Below are 23,994 nucleotides of genomic sequence, written 5' to 3' on the forward strand. Positions count from 1 at the left end.
TGAAGATATGGAAAATGCAATAAACAATAGTTAAAGCTTCAAACAAGATGTTTGATGCACTTAATATCTAATCAATTTAGAGCAATATTAATTTCAATTCTTTACCGTATTATCAATAATGTGATTGTTTAGAAATTCAATTCTAAACAAACCTAATCTTATAGAAATTAAGACTATGAATGCAATAAACCTATGAAACATGCAATTTTACTGACTAACGCAAGCATGTAAATAAACTACTAAAAGAGAGAGAGAGAGAGAGAGAGAGAGAGAGAGAGAGAGCAACGAGATTTATACTAGTTCGGTGATATCCTCCTCGCAGACACCTAATCGAATCTTCGATGGTGAATCATAAAAAATTTGTTCACCAACACCTTCAGCTGCTAGAGTATTGTCATTTGCAAATTTCACCATGTTCTTGTGAGCAAATTCTTTACTTTGAATAAGTTTTGAATGATAGCAAATTGTGTGATCATTGTCTAATTGTTGGTTGTGTATTATTTTACATGTTTCATTTGTGTTTTTAGCCTATACTATTGTTTCGTGTCTATACATAAAGATCCACATTGATACATTTCTTAAAAGAACTCATAAAAACTGTTTTGTGTCAGTATGTATCGATACATGTTCATCTGCATCAATACATAAATTTATTTTAAATCACAAAATGTTTTTGCTTCAGTATGTATCGATACATACGAGCTTTGTATCGATACATGCTTAGTTAAAATGTTCTATGTATCGATACATGCTTAGTTAAAATGTTCTATGTATCGATACATACGAGCTTTGTATCGATACATGCTTGTATTAATTCTCTAAAATTAATCAAAGCTACAGTATGTATCGATGCATAATCTTTTGTATCAATACATAATTCTGTTTTGTCTACTAACAGCTTCTGTCTTTCACATATAAGAAGTATTTTGACAGCTCAGTGAAAAAACACGAATTCAAAAGTGAAAAAACAGTTGTAACACAAATCAAAGGAGTGTGTAGTAGCAATTGTTTTGAGCAGTTAGAAACCTGAAAGAGAATTCATCTTCTTCATCTTCTCAATCTCTTTTCTTCAAGAACATCAACACATAATCATTCTTGTTCTTTGGATTAAAGGATCAACGAGATAACGTTCAGTGGAACGATCAAGGATCTAGCTGAGGTGTTCAGTGGAACGATCGAGGATCTAGCTGAGTTGAAGGTTGAAGGGGGTTTCGAGGAAAAACAAAATGGTTTGTCCTTCAAGAACTGGAGTGTTCTTGCGGGTTTGTTAGTCACGTTTGCAGAACAGATTCAGCCGTAGCGTAGGGTTTGGAAATTGGGTAATTTCGCAAACAGGTCGTGGAACCGGTGAATTGTTTGCAATTTCTTGCAGGAAATTCTTGATCGAGCTCAGATCAAGTGGAGGTTTTATACAAGAAGAAGATCTTGGGATTTAGATTTCTGTCTTTGTATTGTAACCTTGCATCAACGAATTCGGCATTATTGATAATAACAGTTCTCAATTTCATTTGAAATTGAGAGGGAGACGTACCCACACGCGAGGACGACAGTGGGGAACTTCCTTACCAAATCTCTGCGTATCGTATTCTTTCCTTATCTATCTTTACGTTTTCAACAATTTTGTGATTTCAGTTGGTGTATTGTGGTCGTACATTTCGTGATACAATAGTGGCAAGAAAACTTCTTTATCTAAACTCCACCATTGTTCATCATTGATCACATACACACCAAATGTTTGACAAAACTGTCAGCTGAGTTTTATTCATTGGAATTAGAATTTAGTGATAAGTGCATTTGATTTGATAATATTATGGTGTTAATAATCTCTATCTTTCTTATTCAAATCCAACAATAAATTCGCGTGTCCGGTTTTCTAGTAGCGGTTCAGAATAGACGGAAGTCGATTCGGGACTGTAATTTTCCGCTAAGTATCAATAACTCTGATAAGATTTTTTTAAATCCGTTTATTTAAAAGAGGTGATCTATTCACCCCCCCCCCTCTCGATCACTAGCCACACCGTCTAACAGTTCTTCATTGAGCGATTTATGTTGGCAAACCAATCTTTCCTTCCAGACATGTGTGATGAGCATCCTGAGTCCAAGTACCACTGGTCCTTGAATCTCTCTTCATCTCTCGTTGTAACCATCAGCAACATATCTTCTTCTTCATGTTTCACCAACTTTACATAAGTTTCTTGATTCTTATGTTTTTATAGACAATCACTAGAATAGTGACCATGCTTCTGACAATTGTAACACTGAATGCGACTCTTGTCTAGATTTCGACCATCACCTTTTCCTCTACCTGCATCACCACCTCTTTGGTTGCCTTGGTTCCAGGGTTTTCTCTGATTCAACTAGTTTCCTTATTGCTGATTTTGACCAATCGAATTGTTGTAGCCTCATCTGTCTTTGTTGCCATTCCAGCTTCTTTTGCCTTTCCTTTCTTTTGTTGGTTGTGCCTGCAAAGCCATATCACTTTTTGACTTTCCTGCAGCTCTTTCATCCATTCTTTGTTCATGAGATTCAAGCTTCCCTTGAAGCTCTTCCTTTGTCAGTTTTGACAAATCTTTCGACTCTTCTATGACTACTACCACGTGGTCGAACTTTGGAGCCAACAATCTCAAGATCTTTCCAACAACAGATCTTGATGTCAACACTTCTCCATATACCTTGATTTGATTCACCATCTTCGTAACCTTAGTTAAGAAATCAATTATGCTTTCATTGTCTTCCATCAGAAGCAATTCATACGTCCTTTCGTGAGTTTGTAACCTCACCTATTTCACCTTCTTCGCACCTCCAAACGATTTATCCAGAGATTCACATGCTTCTTTCATTGACTCTACATCATTAACCTTTTCAAAGTTATCTGAATCAACACATTGATGAATTATAAAGAGACCTTTATAATCTTTCTTTTTCAATTCTTTATGTGGATCCCTTTCTTGATCCTTCATGTTTTCTGAAAGCATTATTACTCCTTCCTTCACAAGATCCCAAAGATCTTGATAACAAAATACAACCTTCATCTGCTTGCACCAATTCTCATGATTATTGTTCTTTCGCTAGAAAATGCCTGTTTGGATGATTCATTGTCATCATGATTTTCTTCCCACAAATGGCTTTAAATCGGAGCTCTGATACCAGATATTGGAAATCCACCACAACCTATGGAGAATTTCTATCAATCTTGACGAACAAGATTGTTATCAACCAGGCAATGACAATGAAAAGAAAGGAACGATTGAGAAAGAAATAAAAAAACGGTGGAGAAGAATAATATTTTCTGCGGAGTTTTCCCTCTGCCCACAACCTGTGGAAAACTTCTTTATTCACTTTGCCACTGCAAAATTTTGTGAATACAATGTTATGAGTTCTTTCTTCTCTTCATACAAGAATAAGGGTTACTCCCTCTATTTATAAATTTAGGTTAGTTTTCTCCCTAAGCAAAACTCAAAACTATAAAAGCCCAAAATAGTTAACACTACTAAAAATAGGCCTAAATTAAAATCCTGTGTGAAGCAACATGTTTCGACACTTCGTCACACTAATACAACTCAACACAGTAGGTGATTCAACATTTCCTTGCTTCTGTTGAGCAACCTGTTTCAACATAAGGAATTACAATACAACACAACCCCCTATCATTGAACCAAATTCTCACTCTTACGTTGTAATTCCAAAAAAATTAAAGCTTTTGGTTATGACTTCTCTTCCCTAGAGCTCTCCTTAGGGTTTCCTTACTTTTCTCTTCTCTTGTCTATTTTTCTCCAATTCTAAAAGTTTCACTTCACTTCTCTCCTCATAAATCAAAAACCTAATTTTTATCTTTCTAATATTCCACTAAGGCCCAACTTATTACTAGCTTACATTATTTATTTTAATTCTCCATAATTTGCATTTTCCACCCCAAACTCATTATTTCCTTTTATTTTATTATTTCATTTAAATAATAACACTAAAATACTATTTAGTCAATTAAATAATTTTAAATAAATCTATCAACCTCTAATTACCCGTCACACTCTCTACCTAAGGGTCACCCACCATTGTTGCCCTAACACATCTCAATTATCACACAAATAATAAATAGATACACACATAAAATTATAATTAATTAATATAAATAGTTTTTAGAAAAATGGGATGTTACATCTTCCTTGAGAGTAGAGGATCACAAAGTGAATCACTTGAGAGGCAAAGAGATTGAGCTGATGAAGGTGGTGTGGGGAGGATTCGCTGGAGGCAGCATGACGTGGAAGCTAGAAGTCAAATGAGAGAGTCGTATCCGACTTTGTTTCCTTCAAGTAATTTTCGAGAGCGAAAATTCTCTAAGTGGGAGAGAGTTGTAACACCTCAAAATTTAATTAATTAATTTAATTTAATTATTTGCATTTTATTTAATTAATTAGTATGTGGTGTGCTTTTAATTAAAAATATATTGAGTTAGATGCGTGTGGGGCATTTGTGAGGTGTAGTGATAACATTGGCGGGGTGGTAGAAGGATTAAAATAATTAAAATAATTAAAAATAATTAGAATAGATTATTTTTTAATTAATTAATTAAAATAAATAAGAAAATAGATTTTTGGGTTGAAAATAGGAATTAAGAGAGAATAAGGGAGAATAAGAGAAGTGGTGAATAAAATAAGAAGAGTTGGGTTTTAATGTAATTTTTAAGAGATTAAATTAGGATTAGAGATAAATAGAAAAGTTAGTGGAGCCTTTGAGAATAGAATACGTAAAAAACTGCAATTTTTGAGAGAAAGAGGGAGGCTAGGGTTTGGAGAGGAAGAACAAACCTTCACCAATTCAAAATTTTGCAAGGAACCTAAGGTAAGGGGGAGAAAGGAATTTTATATGGGTGTTTGGCATGAAAGAGTAAAGAAGAAATACCCTTACTCTCATTAGGATTGTGTAAATTATATTTTGATTTGTTATTATTGTGAGATAATCTAAAAAATTGATGATTGATTATGTTGTTATGTAATTGTTTGTGACTGAACTTGTGTTGCATTCTTTTGTTTATGAATATGTGTATTTTTCCATTGTTGGGAGATTTGAAGCTTTGAACATGAGTGTGAATTTGGTGAAAGTAGTGATGAATTGTATGTCCAATTTCTATGATTCATGACTTGATATGTGTGATTTAACATGATTGATTGCGATGATAATTTTATATGTTGTTCAATTCATTTAAGGGGTATTTGAATGTTATAATAAGAGTTGGGATAATGTATGAGGGATAAGGAAGAAGGAAGATGAAGATAATGTGTGAAAATTGGGAATTTTTGGAAATTTGAGCTATGTCAATCGATTGACACATGACAGTCGATTAATGCAATGAATAAATCGATTGGATGTAGCCAAACCGTGAAAATTTTCAAAGGCAGAATGTAAATAGATTTGATGTCAATTGATAGCACCATGGTGTCAATCGATTGATGTCAATGTAATTTTGAAAAATTGTTTAATTGAAACCTAGTATGTTGTCCGATCATTTTTGCTATAACTTTAGTTCCGTAAGTCCAAATGAGGTGCGGTTTAACGCGTATGGCTATCCCATAGTGATAAATTAAGAGGCTAGATAGGTGCTGGAAATTATGAAAATTAGTAGTTCTACTGGTTATGCACTAGTTAGTGATAACGACCAAATGATTAATCAATGCAATAGAATGAACTAATGATAAATTGATGTTAAAATGATTCAACACGATTGAATGCAATGTGATTTATCATTTAATATGGTGATGTTATTTGGTGATGTTATATGGTGTGAATATGATTCGTATTGTTATGAAATACATGATTATATGGTGATTAATTATGTATTATTGGTGTGCATTGTCGTTGTTATTGGTGGATAGTAATTCAGACGGAGGGATTACTATTGTGTGTCAATGCATGTTCTTTATGGTCAGAAGGGGGGCCGTAAACATTATTATTGTTGTTGCATTGATTGGTGTGGACATGTATCATTGTGCCGTGTCGTTGAAATAAGCATGTTCACTAGTTCAGAATGGGGGACTAGTGACTTGTCCCAAGCTCAGAAGGAGAGCTTTGAGCTTAGAAGGCGGGCTCACATGTTCAGAAGGGGGGATGGGGGGGGGGGGGGGACCCAGTTCTAGAGAGAACCAAATGTTGAGTTTCTACCACATGTATAAGTGTCATATTATGTCGTGAGTCGCATTACATATATATGTGTATATTATTGTGAATGAGTGTGAGATTATGATGGTGTTGATTATGTATTGGATGTATGACATGTTATGTATTTCTCTACCTTCACATTCTTTACACTGTTCATATTGAAGTTGTTTCTCACCCTTTGCTTAATATTGTCCACCACAGACATCTTGCAAATAATCAAGAGTAAAGCGGTTGTTGTGTGTGGACGATGGCTTTTTGGAGCTACTCTTCATTGTATTTATCATTTTTATCCCACATTAATGGTGTTAGTGCTCTGATCTTGTAACATTGGGAACGGGGTGTTTGTTATGTTTTTGAGTTAAAGTTGAGTTTGGTGTTTAAAAGTTTAATACTTTATTTATGAGTTTAAAATGAACTTGTTATGAAATGATTTTCTGTTGCGTGTTGTCACATGTTTTTGATGATATTTTGATGGTGTTCGTTGGTGACGCCTTAAATAGTAGAATAAAACTTTTTATATAAGTTTCCGGATTTAGGGTGTTACATCTGACAGTCTATTTAGTCCATATCACCTTATACTATTTGGAATTGGAGGAACCAAAGGATGTATAATCCTGAATTTATCATGTCTTTCAATACGGTTTCTCAAATTCTTATGCAGGTTCAGGAGTATAAAAGAAGTTTCAACTTCCATCTCAAATTCACCAACCGAGAGAGAATTCCTCAAATGATTAGATGGACTCCTCCTGGAGAATCATGGTCAACTTTGAATACTGATGGAGTTGTGTCTTCCTCTAAAGGTGTCGGTTATGGAAGAGTATTTTGAGATAGTAGTGGTAGATGGCTGGGAGGTTTTGCCAAGAAACTAGGCGATTTCTCAATTCAAGTGGCAAAACTTTGGGGTGCTTGGGAAGGAATACAACTAGCCAAGAGCAGGGGGGGGCTTCAACAAAATTATATTGCAATTGGAAAACAAGTCAATCTAACATGCTATTACAAATCACACTGTAAACATAAGAGAATGAATGGGTATTCTTAGAAAGATCGAGAGCATAATGACTCAAAATTGGGAGATAAGGGTGATCCATGTCTATCAAGAAGCCAACAAATATGCTAACTGACTTGCAAAACTCGGGGTCAACTTGAGGAGTAATTATATTGTTTATGAGTTGTGTCCTAAGAAAGCGTATGAAAACTTCGAAAGAGATTTTTCAGGGTCCCTCTATATTAATTTGTAATCTTTTTTCTAGGCTCCAGTCCTCCATAATAATAATAAAAAAAATTAATTATATAGTAAAAGAACTACAATTTTTAACTTGAAGGAAAATTAATTCGAAAGGCTAAAACGTTTTTATTATAGAGAAATCAAATTCATCAAAAATATCATCACTTTCCGCAATCTTTTGATTTGGTATTTATTTGCAATAATTTTGGCCTTTTTTTTAAATATTATTTTTATTTTAAAACAATATTTTTTCGAAACAACTCTTTTTTGAGTATTTCGTTTGTAAAAATTCTTACACTATTAATAACTCAAATGACTCTTTTGTTATAAATATTTATCTTGAAAATTTAATATATGTTTGTGACTGAAATGATTGCTTCGGAATAAAAATAATAAAAATGAAGAAATCGTTACAAAATAACTTAAATGATTGCTTCGAAATAAAAATAACGAAAATGAAGAAATCGTTACAAAAATCAAACATAAAGAATCATAAAAAGCATTCGACCCAATAATCAAACATACAGTTATATCATTTGATATATTTGGTTGAATTTTGCGGAGGAAATGAGAAAAAAAATAGTTTAAATTAAGATTGTTTGGTCAAATTTTTTAAGGGATGAGAAGGGGGGAGAGATGATCATTCTTAGTAAATTGATTTTTGATTTTCTAAATTATGAAATTTTGGAGCGGGGGATGTTAAAACATAATTTATTAGTTTATTGACAAAATTACTCTTAATTTTTTTATTAAAATCATAAATAGTATTTGTTGAAATATTAAAAATGTAGATTTTTTCTTCAATTTCTTTAATTTTACATTAAAATTTTGTTTTTTATATCACTACGATCATGTTGTTAGTCATTGTTTGTTATTTGTAATTTTTCTTTTTCCACAACAACTTTATTATTTTTATTACTATTATTCAACTTTTTTTTGTTTTTATTTTGTATTGTTATTTTTTATTTGTTTTTATAAATTATTGTGTTGTATTATATATATATATATATATATATATATATATATATATATATATATATATATAATTTGAATTTAAAATAAATAAATGATTAATTTCCTAAAAAAATTAAAACGGTATTTTAAGTCTTATTTTTATTTAATAGGAGTGTCCTAAAATTTTAAAGGCAAAACATTAATTAATTTAATTACTAATGATTCAAAATATTTTCTTTAAAATAATCATAAAAAATTTCATCCATACTTTTAATTTCTAATACTAAAACTATTTGTTGTTAATTCTGTCGCTAACTAATAAATTGTCGTTAATTCTGTTATAAAAATTATCGTTTAATTGCAAGAGAGATCAAAAATATAAATTAAGGATGTCAATTTAAATCATCACCGGTGGATATCCATAAAATTTATCCACAACAAATAGGATAAAAATCCGTAAAATGGATACGGATACGGATAATTATCCATTAAAATAAGCGGGTTTGGACACGGATACAGATACCTTAATCCTCATCACGTCCCATGCCCGCATAATATATTTATGTGTTTTTATTTTAATTTTATATACACAAGTTAATTTATAATTTTTATTAAATATATCATTATTAAACTTGTATATATTTTTTATATATTTATTTTTTAACTCAACAATAACATCCTTGACTTTATTGTAGTGTTATTAAAAATTTAAAAGTACAAACCCGCTTTCCCGTCAATTTTCCCAAATAATCCACTTTCGAATAAAAAAATATTTTAACATAAGAGAGACATCAATCCAATTAACGCATGTGTACAACACATAAAATGAGACGTCAATTGAATTGACAACAATGTACAAACATATAGAAAAAATAATATATTTTCTTTCCTACGTATTTGTACACTTATCAACAATTAAATTGACGACTCATCTTATGTGTTGTACACGAACGTAAATTGAATTGAAGTCTCCTTTATTTTGATATTTAAAAATGGATTACTTTGAAAAATATAAATGGAAAAATAGATTATTTTATATATTTATTTAAATAAATGGATTATTTAGATTAAAATTACACTATAGTACTCTGCCTATATGCTACTCATTATCATCCGATGAAAATTTTCAAGAGAATCATCCTTTAAAAAAAATATTTAATAGAACTAAAAATATATTTAATGCTACATTTAATCAAAAATTGTCTCTCCTATCCCCTTCTCTTATTCTCTCCCATCCATTGAATCAAATGAATCCTAATAGTTGTTTCTCTGTGCCATTAGAATAGATCGAACCCTCACGCATGAAATATTCTACGGACTAATCATCATTAAATCCGAGGATAGATTAAAAAAATATCTCATTAGATTAACTTCTCCTACATATAAGAAAGCATGATAGAAAACTTTCAATGAAAAACTATAAATATAAATTACAGTGTATAAATGTAAAATAACTTGATATCTAAACTATCACTTCAAATCAAGAAAGAAGACTCTAGTTTGTAACTTAAACTCCATTTCATAACTGAAACAATTACAAGAGGGACAAAACTTATATTTCACATTCTATAAACTACTCTTTTGTCCTAGATATGTTGAGGCCTCTTTTCCTCGAGGAACAGTGTTTTCTTGTTTAATAGAATGAACAAATGAGTGGTACTATATAGATAAGTGGTATATTCCTTGCTAAAAGAACACCAGCTCCTTCCTTGACCTCCAGCCTTAGATGGTGGCCAGTGCCAACTCCCTTTTCATTTAAAGCAAAACAAGGGGTGGGGCGAAAAACTGGCCAATGGATATGTCTTTTCCTTCTTCATGAAATTCACCTGATGTGTACCAGCATTCCGGGCATGAGAAGAATGATGCAGGCTTCCCAACCACTCTGATGAGTGATGACTATAAACAAAATTTGGTATTTACAGCTTAATCATCTGCTCAAAGATCAACCTCGTGAAGATCTTCTCCGAAACTACAACTCCTCATGTGAGGTGTATGCCTCAGAGAAATATCGTCAGACATATATGTTGATGGTGGCATTCCCAATGCTTCCCCCAGAGGCATAGTTTCACACATATTTGTGGGACTAAATGATTCGTCAGTACTCCCACCCCATGAAGCTGTCCGCCGTGAGTGAGGAGTTTGACTGTTACTGTCATTCACCACTGCTCCATGGTTTGCGAAGTTGCCCACACTTGGACACCTTTGCCAGACAGTTGGTGATGCTGATAAAGGCCAATTATTCCTATAAGATGTTGAAGTATTTTCGTAAGCAAAATTATCTTCTTGATTGTTTTCTTCTATAGCCTCCATTGTCTGCTCTTTTGATGATGGCAAGGGAGCAGGTATAAAAAACTTGGCATTGGCAGCAACAGCAGGTTTGGTAGATGGAACAGATGGTGACTGAAACAGGTTTGCAGATTTTCCACCACCACGGTTGAAGGTGTCAACATACCTGTATAGTCCATAAAAGGTGGTCAATTTCATCTGCATTTTGAATGTTGCTGATAGTCAAGAGAATTAATTATCATTAAGAAACATATCCTCTTGTTCAAGGAAGGTGATCTGGCTGCATGTGAGGGGAAGCACCGGTGTCTCCTAATTTACTTTGTTTTTATGTTTAATATTTCCACAATGCATATACTTATGAGGCCTAGAAACAAGACTTGCTCTTACTCAGTCCTGATAAAGATAAATTATGCCTTAAGGCTGTGCTAGTTATAACTTTTGAGCACGAATATTCTAGAAGCTTTATAATAGAGTACAGGAAGAGTATTTCTTTTCATTTCTTATAATTATGATACCTAGAAACGTGTAAAAATGAATTCAGTATACCAAAAATATTCCTTGGAATATTTGACAATGTTTACAGGAAGAAAGTTTATGTGAAGTTTCCTATCTTCACAGGAGTCTTGGAATCCCATCCCCTTGTGAAAATAGTTTCATTAAACATAATTAAAAAAAATACATAGGAATGTTAGCGTTGCAGGAACATTGTTTTGAGGTATTCATACCAATATGGAAATCTAAAATTAACAAATTAAGATTCCTAAGAAACTTATAGAATGTCCACTATACAATGTTTGAACACCGACAACTACTTCGCTTACCAAGTTCCAACATAATAATTTTAATAAGTTACAAAGTAACTTACCTTGATCGAACACCAACGCGGCCACGAGCAGAGAAATGATTTGTACTATGTGGTATAGGTGGGATCCCTGGAGTAATTTCAGGATTTGAAGTTTTTAAGTCAAAGCCCTCTTTAGAAGGTGATCCATCTGTCTTCAATGCAGATTTCAAATTGTAATCAGTTAAACCATTCTGGAAAGCTGCACTTTTTGGAGGTGGTGGCAGTGCAGTTTCTTCAGCTGGAGGTGCAGCGCCTTCCTCTACCCATCTTTTCAAGTTTTCATCATAATAGAACTTGTTCTTTTCACCCAATTTAGCCTTCATATAGTACAACAGATATACCCTTGAATTGGAATAGTTGAAGGAAAAATGGAAATAAAACAATATAAAGGAACTAATAAATACCTGTTTCCCAGGGCGAGGTTTCAAGACTAGACCCATTGTCTTTTGCAAAAGTTGTGAGCCAAAACTAAAACGTGAAACACGAGATGTACCCCCTGACACCTTTCCTTGTTCGTCATGTGAGGTTTCCTGTGATGAATGATCAAATTTTACTTTTCTCAACAAAAAAAAGAAAATTAAAACTTAACCAAATGCATGAATCTAGAAATTTTTAAAGTACACGACACTCTTAAGGCCTTAATAGTAATCACACACCTGTCGGGGGCTTCTACCAAAGTCTGGCTCTGAAACACTTCTATTAGGTTTTGTCATTCTATTATTGTCAGCTGTCCACTCACTGATGGGTTCCATTGAATCAGATGGAACTAAGGATGACATTGCCATTGTTGATTGGCTATTGGACACTCTATGTGCCACATGTTGATAATTCTGTTCATTTCCATGAACAGTTCCTTGTGATGATGATGGAGCAGGTGGTGGCAAACCACCAACGACTCGATGCGCGGTACTATCAAAAAAGTTCAGCAATTTGCCCACTAATTTGCCAGGAGCCAAATTTGCAGCATACCCACCCTGAATATATATTGTTTAAAAGAGGATAAGTAACAAGACTAACAAAATAATGAAGACTCGATAAATAACAAGGAGGAACCTGTTGGTGGGTTCTAATCCTCTCCTCTAGAGAGGATAGCATTTGTTTCCATGTTTCAACTTCTGGTGCGCGGCCAGTTTTTAAGGATTTCAGCACTGCTTGGCAGTACCTGAAGTCATGTAACAACAATTAGGAAGATTACCTAAAGCATAATATCACAAAATAATATTCGATGATCTTACTTCAACGAGTCTGAAACCTTTCCCACTTCAGCTAGCATATATGCATATAGAAGTTTATACGGCTGAAACGGAAGCAAAACAAACTGAGAGTTTCCAAGCACCTTCGAATATTCGTATAACTCAGTCCTCTGTCCAAGAAACCATTGGATATGATAAGTTTTGAGTGCTTCCAATAACACATCTTACAAAAATTGTATCATATTGGACATAATATTTAATTAGATATGGCCTGTCACACAAAAGAGGGATCATTTAAAAACCTTACGGAACACGAGGTTTAAAAAATCCCACATATGTTGATAAACCTAGGATTATATACAAGATAATTGAGAGACTACATGTCATCTTTCTTAAGCATGTATACAGATAGAGTAGAAAATAAGAAAGATTCAAATATGAACCTACAAAATCCCAGAAAATTAAGAACCCAGAAACCAGATAATGCCCCAATTACGAGCCAGATAGAGGCATTAACAACAAGTAGAATAGAGTGGCTAACCGCATTTTGTGAGAACTGGACTCAGAAAATACACAAGCAATAGAATAACCAATTTATGTCAAAGAGCAAAATAGGTAGAGAGTTTCAATGAACCTGGATAGCCTCTGGACTAGCATAAGTTCGTGGAAATTTCCAGTGATCAGCTCCTATAAGACAAAGCCTTGCACTGTCTGAGTATGACTCAAAGTTTGCTTCAGCAACTAAATAGCAGATGTGTGCGGCAGTGATCTAAAATATGAGTCTAAAATCAGAACGGTAATATAAATCTACAAAAATTTATAAACTGCAGAAAATATTGAGAAAAACTATACCTCACTTCTTTCCTTCCACAAGCAATCACCAAGATGAATAATTACAAGCTCATCATCTTTGGTTCTGTTCGCAGTTATTACAGCCAAATTCTCCTCCCAATCGTCGAGCATGCCATTAGATCCAAACTGAAGCTGTAAAGAAATAATAAAGGCAATGGCATGAGCTTCCATGTAGAGTAAAAAACTATAACTTTTGCAACTATTGAAACTTAAAAGTAAGAAAACATCTGAATTGCACATTCCTTGCATCATTGTATGGATTATTAGTTTTTCCTACTAAAATCACCTGTGCAGGATGCTGAGGCATGTTAAAAGCACTAGGGTCCCCACTATTTGAACTGTCGGACGAGAAAACTTCAGCTGGTTGTCCAGCAATTAGAAGGCATAATGTGCGCAGAGGAGACCCTGCAACTAGTTGACGAAGTGCCATTTGCTTCACAGTATCAACATAGAACTGCAGTTCAAACATGTACCAAATTCATTCCCCCAATAAAGGCAGGATGAAAAAGGACTGTAAGACATATAAGAGACTGTCTAGCTCAGGCAGTTCAGGATCAGTAATTCAGTATAGTATTCAACATTGAAATTTTTTACAGCATACCTTTTCACCAAGTTGTGAAGCAAGAACAAGTGCAGGTCCCCACAATTGACCTTCTTGGGCATATTGCAAAGCTTCCTTCTTTTTGCCAGAGACAAGAAGATTCTGTACCTCAGAAGCCGTTGCCTAGCTCAAAAAAAAAAATCAGTGAAGGGTACAACTACAAATTCATAATCTGGGAGGTGCAGGGAGTGATACACACCCGCATTTGTGCTTCAGAAGGCATATTATGCAGACAGTGGCTCGGTACACCATACTCCTTACTACTCATCTTGACAGATGCAAAAAGCTTGGCAACTGCTGACCCAGGACTATCATTTTCCTGTATACAAGACAATCGCGGTAGGTTACCAAATCTGGAAGTGTTCCGATGAGGAATAGTATTAAGGAGCGATAGGAGGGGCATGATATCTAAAAAGAGTGAATCAAATATTACAAATCAGCCTAAGTAATTCCATGAAGTTACAGACTTACAGCAGCCAAATGGCTCTTCTTTCTCACAGTTTGTCTGAATACATCCTAGGACCTATTTTGGAACCCTTAAATACATAAAATTAGGGCTTGGTTGAATTAGTTTTGTTTTTTAGTTTTCAAAATATATTTATAAATCAATTTCAGATAACTGTTTTGAAGAGAAAAAAAACATGTTTCCTAATCTTGTTTTTGAAAACTGTTTTAGAAATGAAAAAACTTGTTTTGATAGACACATTTGCATTCTTAAAGCAAGATGGTTCATGTATATTATTTTTACATTTTAAAGTTGAACAAAATTACAAATTTGTCATTAATGAAAATTATATCATTTCTCCTTGTTTTTTGTTTCTATTCCCAATTTCTAAAAGTAAAAACCAAAACATCTAAAACCTGTTTTAGATTTTTAGTTTTCAAAACGTATAAATAGAATATAGTTTTCAAAAACAGTTTTGTAAAACTAAATAACCAAACAAGTTTTATTATTTTCAAAATTTAAAAACTATAAAACGGTTTTACAAAACTAAACCAAATAAGGCTTTATTGTCTGGTGCTAAAGATGGTAGAAAACACTTCACTTACATCTGTTTACTTGTTATATCCTAAAACAATATGAATGAGAACCAACTTTCCATATATTTGGTTTTCAATAAAAAAAAAAAATCGACTTCCTTCCCATAAATGCTCATGTAACTGACCTTTTGAACTGAAGAAAGAGAATAAAGCATAGCAACCACGTTGGAGTGCATTTACATTTTTATGAACCACTCCAAAAAATATGTAATCTAAAAATGCCAGGGAAACAAGGATACATATCTCATTTACATCAATATTAGTAGTAATTAGTAAGCATAATAAGGTAGAGTACCGGAGATCCAAGAACTGAATTGATAAAAGATAACAATAGAAATCAACCCTTACTCAATAATATTCCAAGCAATTATCAATCTTGTAAATTATGGAAAATTAAATGAACCGTCGCATAGAGAGAAAATATAAAAGGATTTGAAGAACCATAGATTTAACTTACTTTTAGTATGTTGTCCGTGCCAAAAGGAGAGCGTAGTTTTCCATAATACTGACTAGCTATTTTAAGCAAGGAGAGAAGGAGTCTCATTCTTTCACTTTTCTTATAATCCATGTCAGGAGATCCGCAGTGTGCAATCCTCTCATCTATCCATTTGTTCAACTCTTTACTTCCCACACTCCCACCAACCAATGGACCTGGGACAGATTGCTGCCCCAGAGCACGAAAATAATCACCAGCACCATTTCCAATATGGGAAGAACTAATACTTCCTGAGACAACTTCCAGCAAGTTTAACACAGAAACAGAGCCCTGTACGACACTCTTCAGATAAAAAACAGATGCGCATTGTTAGCCATTGTAGAAACCAAGAGAACCATATATCAAAACTGAAACAGGAATAAAAAATTAACCTGACTTCCATATGTTGAGCTCAAAAGACTAGAATCTTTCATTATTATGAGTTTTCCACCAAATCCAAAGGTAACCAAGGCATGAGCAGGACGCCCAGAAGATGATCTTCCAACATGAGGGGCATAAGAATGTTGTTGTCCACCATGTAATGATTGATTGGAGTAACCAATGGGCTGTTGACTTTCAGCAGCATAATTGTTTGAGAAATTTTTTTGTTCATCAAACTGTGTATTTGAATGATTAAAATGTTGACCAAAGTTCCCACTAGGGGCAAAGCATTGTGGTTCAACAGTTCCATTAGCCAAACTGTGATCATGGTTAATTTTATTATACAATGAAACTGATCCAAATGAGCTAGATGCATTTTGTAGATCTTTGCTGCCAGAAATACTAGAACCAAATGAATGATCAAACTGCTGGTCTCCACCGTAAGTTGCACCATTCCCACTTTTAGTAGCAGTGCCAGTTGTGTGCGTGTCCAAACCCTGCTGATGATGAATACCATATGAACCACTCCAATTGTTATTTGCAGCTTGGTTACCAGCACCTTGTGACCCATAATAGCCAGCCTGACCATAATTTGTATACGAATTGTTATCATTATGCGAAAATGTACCAGTAGACGGATGTCCATTTTTATGTCCCTGAACAGAAGATTGAACAGATGCATTGTAAGTCGCTAACGAGAGCCATTCTTGGGCAATTGTGTCATAATACCAACCAGGGTACTGAGGATCAAAAACCATGTGTTCTGGATACCCACTATTCCCTTGTGACACCTGATTCCAGCTTGGGGCCGTTTCAGTTGTGCCAGATTCAGCTAAACTTCCAGCAACAGACTGAGCAGCTTGCTGCATGTAAGAGACCTCTGCTTTAGTATCAGAAGCAGCATTCCAACCCACAGCTGTATTGACTTCTGAGCTTCCCTGAGTAATGGCTGTTTCATTTTGGTCATCGATTTGATACCATTGCCCAGTATTGTGATCATACTTCCAGCCAGGATAAAGACTCTCCCAATACTGACTGCTATTTACGTCTTCCCCACTTGTGCTATTTTCAACAGATGCGCCATAACCTTGACCCCCTTGATATTGTGTATAATCAACCGATGCATTCAAGCCATCACTCGGTTTTGTCAAAGTATTCGAGTCAGGATGATATGCTGACCTATATTGATCTTCTGGTGGTTTCACGCCAGCATTAGAATCGTGATATGCTTTACCACTCACATCTCCGAATTCGTTAAAAAAGTCAGAAAAAGATTCAGACCCAACACCTCCATTTGAATCAGCACAAAATGCATTCCAACCCACCACCTTAACGTCTGTACTAGGGAATTCAGTGCTCTTGTCACCACTCGAACCTGACGAATTCCCCGATTCCATCCCACGATCACCATGATCCGCCGTACCATCACATCCAAACGTACTAGAAGACGCCAAAAAACTCCCCTCTTGTACATTTCCACCATCCAATTTCACACCACCCTCCTTCTCTTCATCTTCCTCTTTCACCTCAATCCCACTTCCTCCACCATTTGAACTCCCAAACGAAGAACCATTAAAATTAGCATCAGCATCATCACCAATCCCATCAGAATGATTGCCTTCATCATAACGACCAGGCTTCACATCCCCCCCCTCATCCTCAACCAATTTATCAAAGAAATCCTCATCATCCTGATCCTCCACATGAAATGGAGGATTCGAAGCCATCACACCAAAACCCTAATCCTTCTCAATCACACCACATACAATTCGCCGGTAAACACAAAAAATCAACATAATAATAAAAAATAAAAAATAAACTACGTAAACACAATCCCTGATTTCACCACCTACAATTCCCAACCTTCGAGATCCAAATCGAAACCATCCACAGTCGAAGACGTAAACAAGATCCGATAATTCAGAATTTCACATAAATACAATAAGTAACCAGAAATGAATATGAAAAAGCATTACCAGGAAAATGCAAAGCTTCGGTCTGAACCAAACGCAGCGTTTTGTATCGCGAAGCAGAAAACGGAAGAAAGGAAAGAAAAAAAAAACAAAATGGAGGAGAAAGTGCGTTAGAGATCCATTTTCAGAATGAGCAGAGAACGAAAGAGAGTAAACAGAGGAAAGCCTTTGATTTCGCATAGAAACTACGACATTTTTCCTTTTTTTAGATTAGTTTATATTTTAGTCTTTTTATTTCTTATTTACATTTTACCGCCAAATATATAAATCAATGAGTACGTGTATTTTACTTGCATGCAACTGAAACTTCCATATCTGCTACTAGTATTTATTTTCACATTTAAAGAGTAGTATATCTAACGCAACTGTTTTTGGGTGGGACAATAAACGTAACTGTACTTAATAAAATCGTGATATATGATTGGAATACTTCACTGTCTCATCATCATTTTATGATAAATGCAAGTATAAGAAATTTAAACTTTATCTCCGTTACTTTATTCGTTCTATTTTTGAAAATTTGAAATTGTAAGATAAAATTAATGAATCCAAACCTATAGGAGTTGTATTTTATTACTAAAAAAACTACTTAGCAGGTAAGGATATAAAAATGGTATCGAAGCATATTTTTTATAAAAATGTGTTTGATTCGATTAAAATCGAATTATCGGATTAGTCATGTGATTTTACTATTTTTTTATTGGATAGTGATAATTCGATTTCGTTGGCTATATCAAACTCAAACAAAACTGAATCTGATCGAGCATATTTACTAATTATTATTTTTGTATTGTTGGGTTAATTAGCTCAATAATTAAATTTCAATCCTAAAAAGTCTCAATCTCATTATTTTTTAGTCTCTTAAAAATAAGGTAAAATCCTAATCATACATCACGCTCATTCTCCTCTACATCGTTTTCTCAACTCACCTTTATCATCACTTTCTCGTTGTTCTTCTCTCTCTATCTCTTACATCGCTCGTTAATCATAATCTTAACGTATATTTTGCCCCCCCCCCCTCTCCATAACCACCAATTCATCCTCATTTTCTCTCGTCTCTCAACCTATCACCATATTTTTGTTCATCGTTGGTTCATTTATCTAAAGCCAAGCTTCCATATGCAAAAGCTTCGGTTTAATGTATCTATTGTTGGAAATCCACCAAAATCTATGGAGAATTTCAATCAATCTTGATGAACAAGATTGTTATCATTCACACAATAGCAATGAAAAGAAGAACAATAGAGACAGAAAGAAAGTAAATAACGATGAAGGAAAAGAAGAATTAAATTCTGCAGAGTTTCACTCTGCTCACAAACTATGGAAAACTTCTTATTAACTTTGCAACTGTAAAATACTGTGAATTACAATGTTATAAATATTTTATTCACTTCATTACAAGAATAAGGGTTACTCCATCTATTTATAGATTTAGGTTAACTTGGACCTCAAGTCAAAACCAAAAACTATAAAAGCCCAAAATAGCTAACACTACTAAAATAGGCCTAAGTTGAAATCCTATCTGAAGCAACATGCTTCGACACTTCATCACACTAACACAACTCAACACACTAGGTGGTTTGACACTTCCTTGCTTATGTCGAGCAACCTACTTCGACACAAGGAATTACAATTCAACACACCACCTAATTCATTATATCTAAGTTATCTACATTCATCATAGCTCTTAGTCTTCTGAACACTTCGACCTACACTCCATTCGTCATGATGTCTACAATTTGATTCTCAGTTTTGCAGTGTTCCACATTCATCTTCCATCTGCTACCTGCTCTCGAAGATAATGGAATCTCATCTCGATGTTCTTGCTTCGATAATGTACTATCGAATTCTTCGCCAGATTGATAGCTGACATGTTATCGATCCTCATGGTAATTGCTCCATGACTCTTTGTCATTATCTCTTCGACCAGATTCACCATCCACGTTGCTTGACATGCACAAAGAGAAGCAACTATGTATTCTGCTTCACACGACGATAATGCCATTACTAGTTCCTTTCTCGAACTACAAGCAACTGGTGCACCACCTAACATAAACACATAACCAGCTGTGGATTTTTTATCCTCAGCATCACTACACCAACTTGAGTCGGTGTATCCCACAAATTTGCATTCTTTTCCTTCATTAACTGCAAGAAACAAAATGCCATAGTCGAGAGTTCCTTTCAGATATCTTAGTATCCTCTTCGTCGCTGCTAGATGTGATACCTTTGGCTTCTGCATGAATCTACTCACCTGTATGCTAAGTCAGGCCTTGTGTGGCAAATGTATCGAAGTGACCTAATAAGTCTACTATATTGGGTTGGGTTGACATCATCTTCATTTGAATCTTTCAACAATTATAATCTGGGCTCAGCTGGAGTCGAAGTTGGGTTGCAATCTTGCATCTCAAATCTCTTGAGTATTTCACATGCATACCTTCTTTGATGCATCATCAAACCTCTATCGCTCTTGTAGAATTAGATGCCAAGGAAATATGAAATGTCACCCAAATCTGACATTTCAAATTCCTTGTTGAGATCACCTTTGAAGTCTTTGATCTCCTCCTTGTAGATACCTGTCATCAACAAGTCATCGACATAGAGACATAGTATAAATAATTCACTCTTTCTTCTTGTTACATATACTCCATGTTCAGTTATGCACTTCACAAATTCCTTATTCCTTAGAAAGCCATCTACCTTCTTGTTCCAAGCTCTTGGAGCTTGTTTAAGTCCGTACAGGGCTTTATGCAGCCTATACACTTTTCTTTCTTTGCCCTGTTTCACAAACCCAGTTGGTTGTGCAACATAAACTTCTTCTTCTAAGGGGTCATTCAGGAATGCACATTTCACATCCATCTGACACATATTCCAGTTGTTCATGTTTGCTAGACCAACAACCAACCTGATTGTTTCAATCCTAGCAATGGGTGCAAAAACTTCATCGAAGTCGATTCCTTCTTTCTGAAGAAATCCTTTCGCCACAAGTCCCACCTTATGTCGATTCACTTCTCCTATGGGACTTGTAGCGGTGTATTCGTTACTATATGATCTATTGATTAAATCATAAGCAAAGTATACAATGAACATAGAGTCGCCACCGCACTTTTATTTATCCTAAGGACTGGCTAAAAAGCGAACAAAAGCCTAAGAAGTTTTACACGTAGAAAACTAATGAAAAAGATCAGAGATCGGGGTAAGGGGTAAATTACGCAATGGGAAGGTGTTAGGCACCCAATGCGTCCTAGGTACTCCTAGGGAGCCCTTTTCACACTTGTTGTATAAAGTTATTATTTGTTATGACATAAGTATTGTGCAAACATGAATGGGATGATGAGAAAAGAATATACAAGTTAGTTATTTTTGTGTTCGAACGGATGAACCCGTTGCCTACGTACCTTCCATCAAAGGTAAGGATCAAAACGCCGTAGTTCGGCTAAAAGATTTCCAAAAGTTAGTGAGTTCAATTTTAAACAATAGCACTTAAGGTTCTTCATTATCAATGGGAGAAAACTCGACCAAGACCAACATCCACCATGCGAGGATAGCTTCGACGTACTAGAGGGGTTAACCCTGTTTTCAGTACGGAAGTCTTATTGTCGACTCACTAAGGATAAGGTGAGGTTTACATCAACCACAATGAGAATTGAAACCTATGGCTAATGCATGAAAAGATTAACAAGAATGGACAAAGCCAAAACATTTGAGTGAGTGAAATTAATGGATTAGGATTATTCACAAAAGGAGTCAAAGTATGATTAAGATTGATTCAAAGAAGTATTTACAAAAATGGAATTTGGAAAATCATGGACTTAAGGTCCAAGTTTCTAATTTGAAAAGGGTGAGAATGTTTGCACAACACTTATTTCAAGTTTTTAAAAGTATGTGTGAAAAGGTAGGACATAATGGGATGAATGGATAATGGCGGAATGTAAAACTTCTTAGAAGGGTCCACCTCTTGAAATCATATAGAAGATGATTCAAGTGTGTCCTTAGGAATAGGCTACAAATGAACAACAATATGAACCTGTTAACAGATGAAGGTAAATAAAAGCGGATACTGGATGCCACTCAATGGTCTTATACCTGTCTCCTAAAACAAGTAAGGATATCAGAAGCCACTCTATGGACTTACACTAATCTCCATCAAAATAAAACAAAAAAACAAAACAGGGAACAGGGAAGTCAACTGCCAATCTATCTGGACTTATGTTAACCTCCACAGTATGATCCTAGGAATACAAATGCCACATCACAGGGACTTACAATGAATCCTCACATACACAAATAAATGCACTAGGCAATGGGTATGAGTGACCAATGAGGTCTTACACTCTACCCCTTCCACGTCATGGGAACAGATGCCAGCTCACAGGGACTTATAACTGGTTCCTCAATGGGTAAGCAAACAAATCACATAGGTATGAAATAATGGACATGCTACAAGGAGCAATGAATGATAGTAAATGCACTAAGGCAGGCAAGCAATCATGTACAAATGAGTAATAAATCACAAACAATCAGATAGCACACTCTATAGCCAAACAAGGAGGCTCAATCAAAAGGGTTTGACTATGAAAGTCCACTGTAATAGGTAAGTGTCGCTCTTAACCTGGCCATTGAGGGGCTCAGGTGAAGCAGATGAAAGGATATGAGGGGTGTGCCTCATTGCTTCTATCTCAGGTCCGAGAGAGCATATAAATATAAGAATGTGGGGGAGTTCAGAAAGATGGAACTCTTTCCCCGATTAGACTCGATAGATCTTGGGTTTGGATCTCAATGCTACAACCATGTAATGGGAGCAAGGAGAAGACTCACGGAATAGTGGGGGATAGATTGTTTATCCCTACCTTCCACCAATTGCCTCAAATGAGGACTTTTCCTGCTTGGGACAAATATAAACATACACAATCAATGCCTCTTAAGGAGGACTTCAGACAATTTGCCCGACCAAATAACAGGCCGGGTCTCCAGACTACATGAAGAAGAAGGTGCAATACCTCAATGCTAATTGCTTATAAGCAAAGCAACACAAGTTCTTAAGAGAACTGAGCAACTAAAGGGTACCTGAAAACAATCCAACATGATCAGCATCCCATTCGAAATCAAACAACAATACAATAATCAACAATGTACAATCATAATCAAACAATAATGTGCATAGCACGAAGCTCGACATGAACCAACATCCTACAAAACAGCCACATTAGTTTACAAGTCAAGTAAGATAATCCCAAATGTGAAACAATTCCTTTAATCATTAACTCCTTAACCTGAAAAGCCAAAAACAACTTCAAATGTAAGTAATAAGACCACTAGGACTAGCCTAGGGTCCAAAAGAAGGAAAAATCCTAAAACAGCAACCAATTCATGATCAAAGTCAAGCTATTTCAATAACAAAGGGATCCCAATTGGTCCCATATCCAAAATATGTACACATCTCAATCTATGCAACATGTAAGGCAAAGTGAGCAAAGTTAAACCACATATGAACAACCAGCAAGATCACATCATAAAAAATATCAAAACAACACAGTAAATTCCACAAAAATTATATCCTAAAACAGAGGACATTCAACAAGCTACATGTCAATTTTCAAGCAATTTGGATAAAAGGAACTATGGGAATTAATTCAACATGTCTAAGCATGCAAAAACACGATCAAATGAAGTCAAAAAATATGCACCAACTTCAATTAAATGGTAAACAGTGATGGTAAATGGGAAATTAGTGGGACCAAGGCCAAATGATAGCTTAACATGTTAGGAACTACCCTATCAATTTTCATGGTCATTGGATAAGGTATGTGGATATAGCAACATATATACAAAGGTATCACCAACAAGGCCCAAAAAATGCTAGGCAGAAGCAAAAATTCTAATTAATTAGAAAAATGGATTATAAAAATCCACAAAAATTCACAGTGAATGCTAACATGTTAATGGTGCTACATGCAAAAAATTAAGGCCATTGGCCAAGGGGAAGCATGGCAAAAAATTCAGGGAATATTGCATA

General features: G+C 34.9%; 1 protein-coding gene across 3 annotated transcripts; it reads right to left on the bottom strand.

The window, feature by feature from the left end:
* Positions 1 to 9,728: 9,728 nt before the first annotated feature.
* On the bottom strand, positions 9,729 to 18,198 carry LOC127074181 (protein transport protein SEC16B homolog). 3 transcript variants are annotated; one of them, XM_051015477.1, is made up of 13 exons: positions 16,017 to 18,194; positions 15,607 to 15,927; positions 14,308 to 14,427; positions 14,109 to 14,231; positions 13,794 to 13,961; positions 13,508 to 13,639; positions 13,290 to 13,424; positions 12,698 to 12,825; positions 12,516 to 12,624; positions 12,119 to 12,436; positions 11,867 to 11,992; positions 11,484 to 11,779; positions 9,729 to 10,784 (listed from the first exon to the last, which is right to left on the bottom strand). In XM_051015477.1, exons 1-13 carry the CDS (start codon positions 17,730 to 17,732, stop codon positions 10,268 to 10,270), a joined length of 4,209 nt encoding a protein of 1,402 aa, XP_050871434.1. In that variant the 5' UTR covers positions 17,733 to 18,194; the 3' UTR covers positions 9,729 to 10,267. The 3 variants fall into 3 exon arrangements, with proteins under 3 accessions (XP_050871434.1, XP_050871433.1, XP_050871432.1); XM_051015476.1 differs by having other exon boundaries at positions 11,484 to 11,992; positions 15,607 to 15,915; positions 16,017 to 18,198; XM_051015475.1 differs by having other exon boundaries at positions 11,484 to 11,992; positions 16,017 to 18,196.
* Positions 18,199 to 23,994: the final 5,796 nt, after the last annotated feature.

Source organism: Lathyrus oleraceus, chromosome 4, assembly GCF_024323335.1.
Source record: "Lathyrus oleraceus cultivar Zhongwan6 chromosome 4, CAAS_Psat_ZW6_1.0, whole genome shotgun sequence".
NCBI classification, from domain to species: Eukaryota; Viridiplantae; Streptophyta; class Magnoliopsida; order Fabales; family Fabaceae; genus Lathyrus; species Lathyrus oleraceus.

Excerpts from the sequence above, each read along its gene's own strand:
- LOC127074181 (XM_051015475.1), bottom strand. The coding sequence starts at position 17,732 with ATGGCTTCGAATCCTCCATTTCATGTGGAGGATCAGGATGATGAGGAT. Across the intron at positions 13,425-13,507 it reads TGTGGAAGGAAAGAAGTGAG|ATCACTGCCGCACACATCTG; the intron begins GTATAGTTTTTC and ends CTCATATTTTAG. Across the intron at positions 10,785-11,483 it reads CGCGTTGGTGTTCGATCAAG|GTATGTTGACACCTTCAACC; the intron begins GTAAGTTACTTT and ends TGGACTATACAG.